Here is an 18,634-nt window from a genome sequence, read left to right on the forward strand (position 1 = left end):
ACAGTAAGGTATATTTTGTCCCCTCTGGGAAAACATTGATTCAAAAGTCCTTAGCGATCCTTCAGATTAACCATTGTGATCGAGTTCGCCACCTAAACCTCCGCCCCTCTTCTATGGGTAACCATGATCTTTAGTTGGCAGAGTTCTCTTCCTTTCCAAACACGATCTTATATTTATATTAATTCCATGCTTGCTTTATATGATTCTACAAACTCTACGTTTAGACCTATCCAGCCACTGGATCCTATATAAAGATGTCTTGGTCCAAGCTCGAGATGGACTGTACGTGGCATCCTTAGGGCCACGATTTGCCCGTCTCGATATATTTTATTTTAATGTAATTTTCATGGTTTAGGTACTCTAGTATTAAATAATAAAGAGGAAGAAAACAGTGAAATGATATCTTTGTATAAATTTATTGACATTACATATGTACAGTAAAAGAAAATAATATCTGGTAAAATGATATCACAGTTACAATAGTGGCAAGACAAAATCGCGTGTGTTTTACGAGGATCGTATTTTACAAGATTTCATCGAAATTCGCCATTTACGAATATCTTAGTCATTATATGCAACGGAGTCATATATTCACATGGAAGATAAAATATTTAATTCGCTGTTTAGAGCGGAATGGTAATTTATTCTGCTGCTACCACTTTATTTCAAGATAAAATTACAAGCTACAGTATATGCCTCCAGAAATTGACGGTTACCACTTTTTTCAAAGTATCATGAACTTTGGCGGCCGGAATATACTAAAGAATGCTTCATAAACTCGGTCATCTTCTTTTAGCTCTGGTTCTGCGGGTTTAGCAAAACTTATGTTTGAAAAAATGTCCGCGTTGTTGATAAATCAGTCAGGAAAAAATTACTCAGAAACAATACTGCTTTGTAGTCGTCAGCGTCCTGCAGACCACATTTCAGTCCAAGTAGAGTTCCAGTCTTTTATTAATGTGGTAGACGTCCGGAAATTTTCTGCTCATATTTAAGACAGCCAAATACTGGCTGCCATATAGTCATGATGGCAAGAAAATGGATGTCTTGGAAGTTGGTTTCTAAGAGTTTGTATGTGTAAGTTTATGTATGTTGGTGATATTAAGCTCATCTCTGAAAATTTTTTGAGGAATGAGTCATTATTTAGGAGCTTGAGTATAAAAATTGCTATTAATTCTAGACTGTAAAGCAGCAGCAGCAAAAGTAGAGTTGAAAGTGACATGCAAAAGGCCCAGAATATAATCGACTTTCCAGCATCAGAAAAGTTAAGGTTAAAGTGTTCAAACCTGAAACAAGATGGCCTGTAATTTATGTTTAACCATAAGAATGAAGTTGAAGATCTTGGGCACCAAGACATAGCAGAGATTACTTCAGTTCATATAGATCAATGAGTTTTGAATAATACTTTGTGAGTTTCATGTACGTTTAAAACTTGTTAATTTTAGCACCTCGCAGAACCTCTAATCATTCGCATACTCTAATTTGATGATGGGGCGTTGTCCAACATATCTGGGTACTGAAACACAGCTGCGCTGCCGTCTCCAGCACTGAATGAGGCTGGAGGTGGTGTAGTGTGTTGCTGGCTGTGGCAAGGACTTGCGAAATCTGGCGGTGGTCTATATACTGGTGATGCAAGGTTATGGGTTGAGGAGGTTGGGGAGTAATTAGGACTCCCAACAGCTAAGGTGGGGTCTGCAGTTTGCTGCGCTTGGTATGGCCCACCAGGGAAATATTGTAAACCACTCTGAGCTGCGTAAAGCTGTGACTGGTCTGGATGATGGTGCATTTGCTGTGACACAGATGTTGCAGGCAGTTGTGACGATGACACTGACTGCTGGAAAGATGTCTGTTGTTGGGAATGGGCTAGATTTTGAGATGCTGCATTGTTTGATGCTGTTAGCTTCTGCTGCAATGAAGCTACGAGGTCGGGTCCTAGTAGCTGCTTTACTTTTTCTAGGTGACTTGGATCATTTAGTGTTGCAAATTCTTCGAGCATACTTCGAAACTGATTGAGACCACTTGCATCTGTCAAAGAATTTCGTTTTGGAGGAGGTCCATCTCCACCCCCTTGGGTAGGAACACTATAATGTTGTGTTTGGCATAACTGGGCAGGAGATGGCTGAACAGTGGAAGAATGTTGCTGATGTTGATGTGCATAGTGTTGGTATTGTTGCTGTAGAGGATTGTGGGTTGATGAAAGAGCAGAAGACTGATTGTCAGCCATTGGGTACATCATTTGAAGGAACCCCGGAGGAGGAGTGGCTGGTTCCTGTTTTGGTATGACAGTCACAGGCTCTTGCAACGACTGTTGATGGGCCATGGGATGCTGTTCCTGTGTGGTCTTTTGCTGATGCTGTTGTTGTGGCTCTTGCTGGAATAGCTGTTGTTGCTGTTGCTGGTTCTGCTCTTGTGGGAGCTGTTGTTGTAGTGGCAGTTGTTGTTGCTGGAGCTGTAGTTGCTGTTGTTGTGGGAGCTGCTGTTGTTGGTGAAGCTGTTGCTGTTGGTGGAGTTGTTGCTGCTGGTGGAACTGTTGCTGCTGGTGAAACTGTTGCTGTTGCTGAAGATGTTGCTGATACTGCAGCATCATTTGATGGCTTTGGTCTCCAAATAAATTGCAGTTATCCGTGCTACCCATTAGTTGTTCAAACTGTTGGAAAGCTTGAGAATGCTGAGGGGTATTTAGCAAGCTAGAAGACTGGCCAGACTGCAGCTGGTCAAGCTGAGTCATGAGTGCTGTGGGAGTCTGTCTCAGCGAAACATCGTCACCTGGCTCTCCTATCTGCCCAGGCAGATTTGGCTGTAGTTGTTGCCCTGGGGCTTGTTGCTGCGATGTGGATTGCGTCTGTGTTGGATAATTCATTTGCTGGGAAGGTAACACTGCAGGTACTGGTTGATTTTGCTGCAGTATCTGTTGTGACTGTTGCTGTGATTGGTGCTGTTGTTGCTGTTGCTGTTGGGAGATGTTGGCTGCTGTTTGTTGCAGATTGTGACCTTCGGGAAAATAGTTCCCCAAGCCAAAATTTGGGGCACTCAAAACATTCATGATGGACTTTTGGAACTGTTGCATGATCATTCGCTGAAAACTAGGGTTGTTGGCTAATTGATCAAAGTCAAAGGATGCAAGTGGATTTGCAGGAATATTAGACCCAATTTCAGACATTGCTGGCATACTGTTACTCTGATTTTGAGCATTCGAATTCCCTTGGATTGAAGTTGATGAAGACTGTTGGGCATGGGACTGCATATTTGGGCTGTTAGATTTGACTGACTGGTCAGATGGCTGAAGAAGCACCACATCAGACAGGGGATTTGGTAAAGTGGTTTGGGAACAGGTTATTCCAGCAGAAAAATTTTGATGTATTTGCATGATGCTTGGCCATTCTGTGTAGGGATTCAGGTTAAGTCGCCCCAGCTGCATTTGAATCTCTGCCACCTGAAACAGAGATGTGGCTTTTATTAGTTATGAATACCTCACCTGTAATACTGAAATAATGCATGATGGATATTGGTTTACCCTACAAACATTCATTCTCTTAGTTTCTATCTAAAGTATTAACAGTAGACTATAATGAAGGGTAAGTTCAACAATATAGCAAGAAATCTCTCTTACACTTACCTCTTGCTTGGCAAGTTTCAGGTTGTATTCGGTATGTTGGTCGTTCAGCTCTCGGAGGTCGGTTAGTTTATAAAGCAACTTAGGGTAGAGGATGCTCGTGTTGTGAGCTCCATAACGCCATTCCATGTAGATCCTTTCGTATAGGGAATTGATAGTTTTATTTATATTTACCATCCTTTTACTGTATATCAAACTTTGGGGTAAATCTATATCTATATCTACAGAGCGACATTGTTGCATATTTCTTTCCAGTGTTGAAACTTGCTCTGTAAAATACCTTAATGATTGCTTTTACTGTTATTGCTACGGAGAAACGGGACTCCATTCAGATAAGTATAGAATTATCTTACAATCAGTACAGGCAACCAATGCTTCAGTTTTGGAAAGTTAACAATCAGTACAGGCAACCAATGCTTCAGTTTTGGAAAGTTATAGCCTACCTGTGCTCAATATGAAAACTTTAGAAGTGAACATTTTTTTTTATTTTTTCTGTTCTACTCTATCTCTAAGTATTTTTAATTGTATAAAATGTATCTGGAACTTTTTTACTTCTTATTCTGAAGTCAGTGTATTCCAGAGTACTGTCAAAAATTAATGAACTGCAATCATTTTGGAAATTATTATAGAATTTTTTCTATAAATTTCAAGTATTATAAGCCCGAAAATAAAACTGCTTCTAGACCAAAGAGCTTCTCTGATTAATATAATTATTTTTCTAAAAAATTACAGGTGTTATAATTCCTTCAAGAAAACACCCTTTAGAGAAAATAATTTTAAACAAATATGCTCACCCTTTATAGAAATTACAGACATTGCACGCAACCCAGAGGGGGCATCCTTTTGTAAAAAGTAGATTTTCAGAAGACTTCTGACTTACCTCAAGAGGTGGAGGCAATGCTCCTGGTGAGCCTGGATAGCAGCTGCCGCCACTAAACCAGGCCTTTCGCTGCTGAAGAGGACGATCAGCATGAGCAGCATCATGACTGGTTCATCCACGTTGAGCTCCTTCATACTGCACAGAGAAGAAGAAGAAGAGAATGTCTGAATGTGGGACTCGGGAAATTGGTTCAGGCACAACACTGCAGAGTTAGTGTTGCCTTAGAGTACTTTAACGGAAGTGAACGGAAGCTTTCATGTACTTTCCCGGGTTTTGGGTTCATCCAAGCTGAGTGTCTTCTTGCTGCAGGAATATGAGAAGGTTTGGGTGAGGTATTGGTAATGTTATCTTTAGCTTAACACTCCAGATTTAGCATTGGCATCAATTTACTCTGACAAAGCTTTCATGAAAGTTCCCGGGTTTTATATTCATCCAAGTGGAGTTCCTCCGTGCAGTGGGATGAAGGTCAGTCTGTGAAGAGACGCGTTAAATATTTTCAAGGGAAACTCGCCAGATTTAGCTTTGTCATTATTTCCTTTAACAGAAGCTCGCAATAAAAATTACGTTCTTCAAGTTTTCTGAATTTATGGCCGAACGCCTGCCATTCCAAGTGACTTTTCTGTGAAGCGTGGTTTCATTTATTTTGCAGCACTTCAGATTCAGCTTTACCATAATTTTCTATAACGAAAACGTGCAAACACTTTCATTAAAAGACCTGGGTTTTATCGATTAACATGTGCTACCACGCGTCATTTCTCCTTGAAAAAAATCACATCAGGGGAGTGAAGACACATCGTGTCATTCTTCTCCGTCAAAAACGTAAGGAATTTATGACTTACCAGTGGATGAAGCAGATTGCAACCATTCACTGACTTACCTGTGAATAAACTGAACGGGGCATCTCATATGGGTAACTTTAATATTTCTTTTTAAGGAATAAGTTCCTGCGTGCACATTTAGCTCATTTCAGTACAGAATCTATTTTAAAACTAAGAAATCTCTTTTACCTGTGGATAAATTTGATATGCATCTCGTAAAGTTCTCCGCTGACCAGTTTCTTCATGTCTTCGATGCGTAATATGGGGGCGTCCTTGTACATCTGATGGTTGGTGTTGGGCCAGCGGTTATTTTCCGTGTCGTAGGACTGGACGCCTCGGATAAGGGACATCTCTAGGATTGCACCTCGCAGAAGGCAGCCTTGGTCCTGCAAACGCCAGTGGAAAAACTTTAATGCTGAGTAGAGTTCAGGTCACATTAGAGGTTAAGGGAAAGCTTCGACATTTTGTTTTGCTTGAATGATATGTATTGCCAATGAATGAGAAACATCACTTGGAAATAATGTATGTTTCTTTTGAGGCCTCTTGTTTAAGCTGGAAGGCGGGCGTTTGTTGTTTTTGGGTGTCGACTTCCCGCCATTCATCGAGGTACACTTTGCTAAAATGTATTCCTTTAAGTTGTGAATAAAACTTGGAATGTCTCGTCATGTTTCTGTCAGACAACCTTGTAGTTAGCCCCATGGTTGATGAAAACACTACAATGAACATCCACATATACGTCTGTATATTATAGGACTGAATCATTTTCTGTTTAATGAAATAAACATTCAGCGAATCTCTAAAGAAAAAAATCATAGGTAAATATCAATGCTTGTGTCTTAGGCTAAACTCATGAAATGTCACAGACTCATCTACATGCTGTATTTTCACTCGTCACAAACTGGCTTTCACTAGCGTCACTGCTCTCTCTCTCTCTCTCTCTCTCTCTCTCTCTCTCTCTCTCTCTCTCTCTCTCTCTCTCTCTCTCTCTCTTTTCTTACCTGTGCAGGAAGGCTACAGAATTCGGGAAAGAGCCGGGCGAAGTATGCGAACCGACGCACCACAGTGGTAAACATGTTGATGATCTGGACGCTAGGCCGACCCACATTGTGCTCCTTCAGGTCGTTCCTGTAGGGAACCTCGCTGTACGCTCGTCGGTAGTTGAGGACAGCTCGTTCGACCTCGTCGCGTTCCTGGAAATGTGGCACAGTGTAACAAACTCTGTCCTTTCGAGAAACAATCCTCAGGGAGCAGTTGAATGAGTTAGTGGTGATTCAAGAGCTATCTCTCGGTTGTATCATACCCTAATTTGTACTGGTCTCAATTATTGGTAAATAATATAGTTAGTGGTGATTCAAGAGCTATCTCTCGGTTTTATCATACACTAACTTGTGTTGGTCTCAATTACTGGTAGTTAGTGGTGATTCAAGAGCTATCTCTCTATTTTATCATACGCTAACTTGTGTTGGTGTCAATTATTGGTAAACAATATAGTTGGTGGTGATTCAAGAGCAATCTCTCGGTTTTATCATACACTAACTTGTGTTGGTCTCAATTACTGGTAGTTAGTGGTGATTCAAGAGCTATCTCTCGATTTTATCATACACCAACTTGTGTTGGCATCAATTACTGATAAAGTAGAAAGGTTGAATATGGAGTCAAAAAGCAATACTGAAACTAGCAGCAATCTTAGTGATACTGTACAAGAAGCACTGGGTCAAGACGAGTCCAAAAGGTACTAAGAGCGTTATGATCTCTTAATTCTATAAACTTTTCAAGGTTAAAATATTGAGTGATCATTATGTCATGTGTATTACAGTGTAGCTTAACTTTTTTTCCTATTTCTATGTTCATGGTTACTGTCCAAGAACATCTAGTTACTGACCTGTCTATTCGTCTGTCTGTCTGTCTGTCTGTCTGCTTGCCTACTTGATTATTTGTTCGTCTGTCCGTCCACTAATGTTAAAATATTTTGGTTTGGTCATTGCCTCAGTACTATGATAGATGGGGACTTCATAAAGCCATTGTACAGAGTTAGATCAAGGTCACTCTTAGAGGTTATTGGTCCAATAGAAATGTGGCCCGCAGGGGACAGCCTCTTTTACAAAAATATCCTTTTAAAATTCAAATACCCTCTTACATAAGGAATTTTGTGAAGAGTGAAAGCCTGAAATATCTGTCGTCTTCCTCCTAAGAACCAAATAAAGAAATTCTAATCCAATATTATTATTATTATTATTCAGATGAAATCTGTTCATATGGAACAAGCCCACCTTAGGGGCCACTGACTTGGAATTCAAACTTCCGAAGAATATTATGGTGTTCATTAGGAAGAAGTAAGAGGAGGTAAAGGGAAATGCAGAAAGAAGAGACCTCACTTATTAAAAGAGACGAAAATAAATTAATAAACGATAAATCAACGAAGAGATAACAATGTATTAAAAGGCAAGCAAGGAAGCAAACAACGAGTGGGCTACCTTGGCTGTCATGTAATCCAACATGGCGCCCATGTCAGGTTCGTAGGGCTGGAGTTCTCTCTTCGAGGTTTTGATCAGATTCTTCTTGTCTTCCGGCGCCGCCTGTTTCGCCTTCCGTTCCTCTCGCTGTTTCATCATCTGAGCTCGGTCCTCCTCAGACATGACCCAGGCGCGTTCCATGCCGATCGATGTGCATTTCTTGTACCTGGAAGCAAACGCCCAAGGTGTGACTCTTCTGTTTATTTCTACGTGTGTTGCTATGACTGTTGGCGCTGTTAAGGTTATCTTCGTTCACTTACTAGCATTTCAGAATCTGTACTTGGCAAATGTTTGTTTGTTCCGTAAAAAGGTGGGGTGGGGTAAAAGAGCACGCCGATAATCATGAATTTTTTTGGTCTTATGATCTCACGTCATCCTTGAAGTTGCCTTCTGCAATAATTATTAATTAAGAAAGAAATATATATATATATATATATATATATATATATATATATATATATATATATATATATATATATATATATATATATGTATGTATGTATGTATGTATGTATGTATGTATGTATGTATGTATATATTAAATAAAAAAAACTTAATAGTCGTGAATTTCTTCATAAACTTGTCTACTAAAGTTAAAGCTCTGCTGAGGGTAGGAAGTGATGAACTACGATTGCGGACAGAAGCCGATCTCACCTGCAAAATTGGCAGCATTTCCTAGAGACAACATTGATGGGGCAATTTCCGTCGTAGGGACAGGTGAAATTGACGTAGGCGTCGTTGTGGACGGCTCGACGAAAGAAAGCTTTACAAGAATCACACGACAGACCTGAGGAAAGAGTAAAAATGTAGGCCTGGGCGCTTTGCTCACATTTCAGAGTAAATTGAGACGCACGCCACGCCCCCTCGGTGTTATAGTTGCCAAATGATTCCAACAAAAAAAGTTTTTATGCAAGTAGCTTATCTGGGAAATGATCATCTGTTGCTTAAGGCCTGTACATTTTACTGAAAAACTTAGTTTATCTATTGAGTCATTGGGGTGTAAAGTACCTTATCTACAAATTTACAGTTATTTTAGTAAAATCTTTTGAAGTCTCTTCAAGATTTCCAAGATCGGTGAGGTATATTTGTTAATCTATCTTCTAGTTTTTCTATTTACAATTTTTCTTTTACTCATCTATTATTTTTATAATTGACCTACTCCTCTGCCTGATCTCTTGTCCCCAGGAAATAGGTTGTCACGATTTATTATCAATAGAAATATTGAACAAACTGAAGACAACACAAAAATTTTCAAATCATTCGATAAACTTGCCTCCAAAATGCATGCTCTTGGCTTTGTCGCCACACACCCCACAGATTCGAGGTCCTTTGGGGTTTCCCGAGTTCCCTGTGTTCCCTTCTTTGTTCTCATTCTCTTGCTGCGTTTTACTGCCTGCTGTTGACGGTTGGTCTACGAGAGAAATCATAGCTAATTAGATTACCTGCAGGAAAGTAGTCCGTAACGATTTAAGAGGTGACATCAGGCGTAGAGAGATATAGTCTTTATGGAAAGCCCCAGTCTGGATATGAGAGGGTTAAGCCTAGACCTAACGCTCCTGACTTGTAAGAAAAAATATGAATCTTGATGATAAAACTGACAGCAAACTTTAGCCAGTTGTTGCAACAGACAGTGGGGTACAATAAGGCCCTAAAGCCAACAGAGAAACAGAAAAATATGGACATAGAGAAATATAAACTAGAAGTTAGAGCTCCCTGGACATAGAGATCTTCAAACTAGAAGATGAAATTTCCCTACCGCTGGACTCCTCTTCGACAGACGTTTCCGCCTCGCAGTTGAGGTCGTCTGTGCTGACGGCGACGCTGACGCTGCTGGCGGATGCAGAGGGCGGTCTGGGCAGGTCGCGTTCCGATTCTTCTTCTCTCTTGTCCTCTCCGTCGCTCTGGGTACTCGTCACTCGTGGGGGGCTTGGAACAGACTCCTCCATTTTGGTCCTGTGGCCGATGTTCGTTTGTCTCTCCGCCTGCAAGGGCGAATAATCGTGACAGTCTCTTCATTTCTTATCTCTTTATGAATAATTTATTCTTATTATTAAGATAAGGGCTATCTATTCTCACTTCTTGTGAAATTGTAATGAATAAATAAACATTTTTGGTAGTATTCTATCGTTAGGGCAACGATAGTCCTACCGTCTACGATTGAAATTACCCTTTTTTAATGATTTCATTCAATAACACTTCAGAGACACAAGAAATGTTTTGGAAATTATAATGTTGAGGCAGTTATTTTCTATAAGTAATTATGATCCTCATCAGAGGAAATAACTGAAGGTCATTGGTGAATGGAAGCTTTGTCTCGTGATAATCCTGTAATGTTATTCTCTCTCTCTCTCTCCCTTCTAAACAGATGATTATCCTATTCTTTTCATGAACCAGAAAAGAATAGGATCTCTCTCTCTCTCTCTTTAATGAAGTTAAGAAGTAGCTAAACCAGCTCTCTCTCTCTCTCTCTCTCTCTCTCTTCTAAAACAGATGATCACAATATGGGTAAAATGAAGTCAAAGCCAGAAAAAAACATGATCTCTCTCTCTCCTGAGAGGAGGCAGTTGTGACGTTGGTAAACGAAGCCTTTCTCCAAAGCAGAACCTTCGGAGGCGTTGGAAGAACGTGACCGCTCTGAGAGCAAAAGAGCTAATGAATGCGCAATGAGGACTTTGCTGTCTTCATTTGACTGTTAATTTCTCATCTGAATTTTCAAAGAAGATCTAAGGCTGAAGCTGCCTTTTGTCCTTCTCTGTTCTCGAGTGAATAAATTAACTCTTGGTACTGAAGTCTTGACGGTCTTAATTTCTCAGCGACTGTTGCCGTGACTCAAGTCATTGAGGGTCACACACAAACATACACACACAGACACACACACACACACACACACACACATATATATATATATATATATATATATATATATATATATATATATATATATATATATATATATGTATGTATAGCTGAATCACGAAAATATGGAACGTGATGAATGTATAAATAAAGAAAATTTCCACAAAGGAAAGAGAAATAGCGGAGCACTGCAAGGCCTTTCGACGTCTTGTCCTTACTGCTAGGTAAAGGACAAGAATTCGAAAGGCCTTGCAGTACTTCATTTAATTGTGAATGTATTTATTACTTAAAATTCTTTCCTACCTGTTCCCTCCTTGTTCCTGTTTCTTGTACTGTACACATTTGGGCATGGTGCTATGTAGATGTCGTGAATAATAATAATAATAATAATAATAATAATAATAATAATAATAATAAGAAGAAATAAGAAGAAGAAGAAGAAGAAGAAGAAGAAGAAGCTTATATTCACAGAAAGGTACAGACAGAAAATAGATCTATACTACTAGTAAACATACCATATTCGAAAACTTTCTGTGTGGCCAGTGGTTCTTCAAACCCCAGAGTAACTCCGGAGTCTGTGGCGACAGGAGGCGCGTCCGCGTTGTGCTATTTCTGCCCATGGTATGGTTCCCCTAAACAGGCGCTGCTTCCTAAGTTAATGCAAGGCAACGCCCCCATCCCCCCAACACAAACCCCCATCCGAAGATGATCCACAAGTCCCCACCACCCGCAGTTAAAAGGAAAAAAGGAAAGCTAACCACCCCATTTTGCATTGCGGTCAACTGACTGTGAAGAAATGCTATAGAGCTCGGAATTGTAGTTCAGGCTGCAGATCACATTTTCTACTACTAGTTGTACTACTACCAACGTTATTGCTTTCACTAAATTCATAATACTTTCAATAAGGAGCATGATAAGGTACAAAAAAATAAATGTTAATGAACTGAAACCCTTACTGGCTCTATTTTTGGTCAGGCGGATGTTAACAAGCACACTACTGTAGTAAAACGTTCACAATACTTTTGGACATTACACTTCTGATGACAATGGATTGAATCTGTTTGAGACAAAAGTGTCCAAATTCCTCTATCTACCATCTCAAAGTAATAGAGGAAGAGAAAGGAGAATAACATTATTATCCCTCCTATCTTTAACACATGACCAATAGCGTCTCCATGGCTCATTGGTCTAGGGCTCAGGCTCAGTCAACAGGAGCACGTCCGTCGTCTGTCCGCCTCCTGCATATGCATGGCGACAGGATTCCCCTACTTATTATGCTGGGATGTCTTTTCAGGCAGGAGATCGATTTTAATGAAGAGAGAGAGAGAGAGAGAGAGAGAGAGAGAGAGAATAATAACTAGTTAGATGGCAGCATGATGAGTGATTCTTTTCAAGAACGAGATGGGTTTAATGAACAAGAAGGAGGAGGAGGAGGAGGAGGAGAGGAGGAGGAGGAGGAGGAGGAGGAGGAGGAGAGAGAGAGAGAGAGAGAGAGAGAGAGAGAGAGAGAGATGAGATGCTTAGCTTTAAGGCAGCATTACATCAATTTTCGAGCACTCGAGTAACAGTGGAGTCAAGTCCAAGAGTTGCATCATTCACATATTGCAGTATCGTATCCTGAAAACCGAAGATTATGTCATTTGATAAAGACCAAATCAAATCAAATAATGCTCCAGAACATTCCCCTGGAGTCCTGGTGAATGTCGTAAAGGATATGGGTCCATAATAGTACCCGTGTTTGACGCCACCTCCAACGAAATCAGGTTAAAACAGGAATCGTTGCCTCGGACATTCGAGAAGAAAGGTATATAAAGAGTAATCATATACGCTTTCTCCACCATGATCGTAAGCTGGTTTTAATGCAAAGCATTTATCGCTTAACGCCAGTGACCAAGGATCATGTTTCTAAAGAGCATTATGAAGAATTTATAATGTTCTAAGCCACGCGGCGAACCATAGTCATATGGTTTCTGGAGGGCCGTTATAAAGATTTCAGACTCTGGACCTCTAGCTCGCTCTTCAGGCCAGCCAATCAGTGCTTTTGTTATTGTTCCGTGGATCTTTTACATTTCGCGGGGTAATATTCCGTAATCAAACAACTTTTTCGTTGGTATTACTAATCACAGAGCGATAATATTACCGCTGTAACGAGTTCAGACAACGTAAACTATATGGAAGTGTGCGATATGGTGGGGTCGTCCCGAGATGTTGAAAAAACTAACAAGGAAAGAATCTGTTTCTTTGGCTTCTATGGTAGGCTAACGCCATTTTGGATGGTTCGTGTTCAGATGATGATGATTGGGAGCCTTTTCTGGTAATAAATCTTGATGATAGTGTTGTTATTGAGCCAGGTAATGTCATAATAGGTGAGGGTTAAGAGGAGAGCAGTGATGTTGAATGGGGAATGGTAAAGGGAGGCTAGCCTAGTGTGTGAAAAGGAAAAGAGCTCATTATTTTTCCAATTATAGAGTGACACCGCAGGTGATGAGTGGGTGCCGTCCTATAACAGTCATAGTGATACAGAACTTGGTGGTCCATCCCCTTGGGCCACTAGCAGCCCCTCACATGTGGGCTGATGTGCCACCCTCATCAGTGTTTTAGCCAGCGCCATTGCACCTCCTTTGGCAGTTCCTTACCTGCTGGGCATTGTATTGATGAAGCTGAACACCCAGTAGAGCAGGAAAAATGGTTGTTAGACCAGAAACAGGGGCTACTAATGTTGCTTAAAGGCAAAAATCCCTGGTCTGACCTTCCAAATCTTTGGTAAGAAGACTGGTACTAAGAAAACTGTTCCACCGAGAAAGCCGTTCGTCCATGCAACTGCAAAGCGGGGATGAGGCGATTAGGCCTAACGTAATCCTCACGGCATGCTAGTCATTTGGGGACAACAACTTGCATACAGCATACCTCCAAATAAATATTTGCAAGAAATTCATCAAGTGAGAGAGATCTAAGGCCGAAGAAAGCAAGCAGTGGACATTGAGGTACTCTGACACCTGCAAGGACAAGGAACCACAGTCTACAAGTCTGCCTTGCTCACCATTCACGCAATAACTGCTGTGGGAACCCAGGTTGGTATGGAAAAGTTGTCTTGAAGGAGTAACAAAAATGAAGGTCCCGTGGGGCATGGGCCCCAACACCAGGAAAATGGCAGGGGCTATTCTAGAGTGTGTCCTTGAACACATGTACAACTTCTACGATTTTTTCCAGCCACTACACCGGTAAATACAGCTTGAGCTGGAAATATGTGTAGTCACATCTAAGCGTCAGGGCAGCATATAAAAAATGCCTTGATGAAGGGATGCCAGCCAGCCAGATGTTGCCGTAGTGAGGTTAAAATATTGAAAGATTTACAGTCGTCATTACCACACCGGTTTTCATCCTGTGAAGAACGATGTGTAACACCCACGAAAGGCTAGGACTGTGAATGAGAACAAAAGGCAAAAAGTCTACGTCGCCCTGGGCCTACAGCAGACCACGCCATGTCTACGTCTTTCTTCAGTCAGCTCGGAGTCCTACAAATGCAAATTGTGGCCAAGTCATTTCAACATTGCCTGCCTCCCCTCGCCCTCCCCACCCTTCCAATCTCCCCCATCATTGTTGATGACCCTGCCTGTGTACGGACTATAGCAACCGGGTACTTTGCAAAAATAATAAGCAAGACAAGAACTTCGCAAAAATAATAAGCAAGACAAGAAATTCGCAAAAATAATAAGCAAGACAAGAACTCCGCAAAAATAATAAGCAAGACAAGAACTCAGATTTTGGTGAGTAAACAATTTTTTAGCCAGTTTCAATTTTTTATTCATGCATTTCATCCATTAATGATTATTCTCATTAATTAATCACTATAAACTTTATCATTAATCATTACTCACAAGTTTGTTGGGCTCATTATTGGCATACTCCATGTTTATGGATGTTCATTAACCATGAGTGACAACATTAATTTTTTGTAAATTCTTGGAACATTCAAAATTTTTTTGCATTAATCACCTGTCTCATCGGCATTAATTGTTATTCACAGGTGAGTTATGATTAACATACTCTATGATATGTTTTATAATGTTTATGGATGATTATTATCTGTGACAATATTTTTTGGAAATTTCTGTATTTTTGTTTGCATAACATAAAAAACTATTTTGGGGGAGTGGATTTTGTAGCGAGATATTTTTTTCAATTACTGTACAACATCGAAAACAACACAGGTGACAACTCAAACAATTTTAGCGGATTTTACTCAATAACAAGTAAAAAATGCGTCGAAGTTTCTTCGGCGCAATCGAGTTTTCTCTACAGCCACTACAGCGTATAATCAAGGCCACCGAAAATAGATCTATCTTTTAGTGGTCTCGATATAATGCTGAATGAGCCGCGGCCCTTGAAACTGTATCCACAGCGTGGTGGTAGCCTATCCTATATCGTTGACAGAAGCATGATTACGGCTAACTTTAACCTTAAATGAAATGAAAATTCCTGAGGCTAGAGGGCTGCAGTTTGGTATGTTTGGTGATTGGAGGGTGGATGATCAACATACCAATTAGCAGCCCTCTAGCCTCAGTAGTTTTTAAGATCTGAGGGTGGACAGAAAAAGTGCGGACGGACAGACAAAGCAGTCACAATAGTTTTCTTTTTAAGAAAACTGAAAATGGCTATAGCTTCTAACAGGTTTTCATTAAAATGGCGTCACTTCTTCATTTCCATCGACATCTGTGAAGGGTAAAGATTCTTTGTGTTTTCGTCTTTATAAGAATATTCCAGAAAACAGAGTAAAAAAAGTTTTGTTGAGTGAAATCCATCACTACTCATCAATTTTCCTGTTCTTGAGAACGACTCATCCATTATTATAAGCATCTAAATTCCACATCAGGCTCCTTAATCCCATAGATACTGTACGGAGATTACACACACACACACACACAAGCGTCAACCACTTTGATCAATCGTACCAGTCCTTTCCAAAATGTAGAATTCCCATTTGATCAAGAACAGATAATGCTTTAATAGCAGCTTCAGTTTAAGAGGGGGAATATTATCTGAACCGAAAAAGAAAACCATTGTTGTGCAAATGTTGTTCTTTGATAGGTTTGTGTGTGTGTGTGTGTGTGTGTGAGAGAGAGAGAGAGAGAGAGAGAGAGAGAGAGAGAGAGAGAGAGTTTTAAAGTTTGCTACATATGATCCCAACAAGCTGAATAAATACAGAGCCGTGCCATAATCAAAAGAATTTTTCCTGGAACGTTCAGTAAAAGCAGAGATTGAACACAGTCCTTGACCCCGTGACCGAAAGGCATTATTTCTCAGCCCTGGGCAATGACTGATGCAACGTGCAGGAATTTCTCAACTTGAAATATCCTGTTTCTTCGGGATACTGAGGTGATATCCACACACACACACACACACACACACACAGCAGGTTGAGAGAGAGAAGAAGGCAATATGAAATAATATACTTACATCCCATATATGCATAAGTAGGCTCTACATATATATATATATATATATATATATATATATATATATATATATATATATATATAATATGCATGCATATATGTATTTATATATATATATAAATATATACTGTATATATATATATACTATATATATATATATATATATATATATATATATATATATATATATATATATATATATATATATATATATATAGCCTATATGTATTGGATGAAATGCTATGCCCACATACATTTCTCTCCCATTCTGCGACCCACCACAATCGTCTAACTATTAGGCAACTAGTTCACAGCATGGGATTAAACGGAATGTGCCCAAAATCATTGCTACTCTCTAAGGTATCGAACTTTGATTCTTGTGTCTGTGTTTGTATAATCCAGTAATGAATAGATAATTTAATATTGTCGACTATATGTGCCCGCGCATGCGCACACAACACACACACACGCGTAAAGAAGAGAACAGCTGTAGTACGTTTTCGCCTAAAAACGGGAAATAAATAAAAGTAGCGAAATATGCCTTCAGAGAAAGAGTGTAAGTGACTTCAAACGAAATCTAAAAGTGGAACACATCTCACAAGTTACAGACAGACAAAGACAGAGAACAAAGACAGACAAAACGAAATCCAAAGTGGGAGACATCTCACTTACAGATTACAGGCAAACAAAGACAGACGCATACTTTACGATATTAATAATTGGTAGTCGAAGAATGACTGCCCAAGGTCGACCTCCTCCAAAGAGAGTCTCGGCAACTCCCATCAACGAAAGCAGAAGGACTTTATTGAGGATCCTTCATTTGATAATAATGACCCTTCAGTCTTCTTTATTATTGTTTAAAACAAATGAACAGAACCTTGCGAAACGAGCATATGAGTAAATAAACAACAAGTAAAGACAAATGAGAAAATAAACAAGCAAAGACAGATGAGTAAATAGACATCGAGCCAAATAAGCAAAGAAACAAGTCAAGACAAATCGGTAAATAAACAACAATTGAAGACAAATGAGTAAATAAACAAGTAAAGACAAATGCGTAAATGAACATCAAGACAAATGAGTAAAGAAACAACAAGTAAAGACAAATGAGTAAATAAACAAGTAAAGACAAATGGGTAAATCAACAACAAAGACAGCTGAATAAATAAACAAGTAAAGACAAATGAGTAAATAAGCAGCAAGTAAAGACAAATGAGTAAATAAACAACAAGTAAAGACAAATGAGCGAATAAACAACAAGTAAAGACAAATGAGTAAATAAACAAGTAAAGAAAAATGAGCAAATAAACAACAAGTAAAGACAAATGAGTAAATAAACAAGTAAAGAAAAATTAGCAAATAAACAAGTAAAGAAATGAGTAAATAAACAACAAGTAAAGACAAATGAGTAAACAAACAACAAGTAAAGACAAATGAGTGATTAAACAACAAGTTAAGACAAATGAGTAAATAAACAACAAGACAAATGAGTAAATAAACAACAAGACAAATAAGTAAATAAATAACAAGACAAATGAATAGATAAACAACAAGTAAAGACAAATGAGTAAATAGACGACGAGACAAATGAGTAAATAAACAACAAGTAAAGACAAATGAGTAAATAGACAACAAGACAAATGAGTAAATAAACGACAAATGAATAAATAAATAAATAATAAGTAAAGAAAAAATAAATAAACAAGAAGTAAAGGCAAATGAGTAAATAAACAACAAGACAAATGAGTAAATAAACAACAAGTAAAGAAAGAGAGTAAATAAACAACAAGTAAAGACAAATGAGTAAATAAACAACAAGTAAAGACAAATGAGTGAATAAACAACAAGTAAAGACAAATGTGTAAATAAACAACAAGTAAAGACACATGAGTAAATAAACAACAAGACAAATGAGTAAATAGATAACAAGTAAAGACAAATGAGTAAATAAACAACAAGACAAATGAGTAAATAGATAACAAGTAAAGACAAATGAGTAAATAAACAACAAGACAAATGAGTAAATAAATAAGTAAAGACAAGTGAGTAAATAAACAAATAAAGAAAAAGAGTAAATAAACAAGTAAAGACAAATGAGTAAATGAACAACAAGTAATGACAAATGAGTAAATAGACAACAAGACAGATGAGTAAATAAACAACAAGTAAAAACAAATGAGTCAATAAACAAGACAAATGAGTCAATAAACAACAGATGAAGACAAATGAGTAAATAAATAACAAGTAAAGAAAAAGTAAATAAAAAACAAATAAAGACAAATGAGTAAATTAACAAGTAAAGACAAATGAGCAAATAAACAACAAGTAAAGACAAATGAGTAAAGGAATAACAAGGAAAGACAAATGAGCAAATAAACAACAATTAAAGACAAAAGAGAAAAATAAACAAGTAAAGAAAGAGTAAATAAAAAATAAGTCAAGACAAATGAGTAAAGAAACAACGAGTAAAGACAAATGAATAATCAGTAAATAGTTAGCCT

General features: G+C 38.7%; 1 protein-coding gene across 1 annotated transcript in view; it reads right to left on the reverse strand.

Annotated features, from left to right (window-relative positions):
• Positions 1 to 397: 397 nt before the first annotated feature.
• LOC136841877 (uncharacterized) overlaps positions 398 to 18,634 on the reverse strand; it is a 23,887-nt gene continuing 5,650 nt past the window's right edge. Inside the window, exons 2-10 of the mRNA XM_067109299.1 lie at positions 9,578 to 9,803; positions 9,095 to 9,232; positions 8,476 to 8,608; positions 7,783 to 7,987; positions 6,307 to 6,498; positions 5,498 to 5,694; positions 4,491 to 4,625; positions 3,614 to 3,746; positions 398 to 3,430 (exon numbers count right to left, since the gene is read on the reverse strand). Of these exons, the coding sequence (XP_066965400.1) occupies positions 1,475 to 3,430; positions 3,614 to 3,746; positions 4,491 to 4,625; positions 5,498 to 5,694; positions 6,307 to 6,498; positions 7,783 to 7,987; positions 8,476 to 8,608; positions 9,095 to 9,232; positions 9,578 to 9,767 (3,279 nt within the window). The 5' untranslated portion in view covers positions 9,768 to 9,803 and the 3' untranslated portion in view covers positions 398 to 1,474. The remainder of the gene's footprint in view (positions 3,431 to 3,613; positions 3,747 to 4,490; positions 4,626 to 5,497; positions 5,695 to 6,306; positions 6,499 to 7,782; positions 7,988 to 8,475; positions 8,609 to 9,094; positions 9,233 to 9,577; positions 9,804 to 18,634) is intronic.

Source organism: Macrobrachium rosenbergii, chromosome 9 (genome assembly GCF_040412425.1).
Source record: "Macrobrachium rosenbergii isolate ZJJX-2024 chromosome 9, ASM4041242v1, whole genome shotgun sequence".
Lineage (NCBI taxonomy): Eukaryota > Metazoa > Arthropoda > Malacostraca > Decapoda > Palaemonidae > Macrobrachium > Macrobrachium rosenbergii.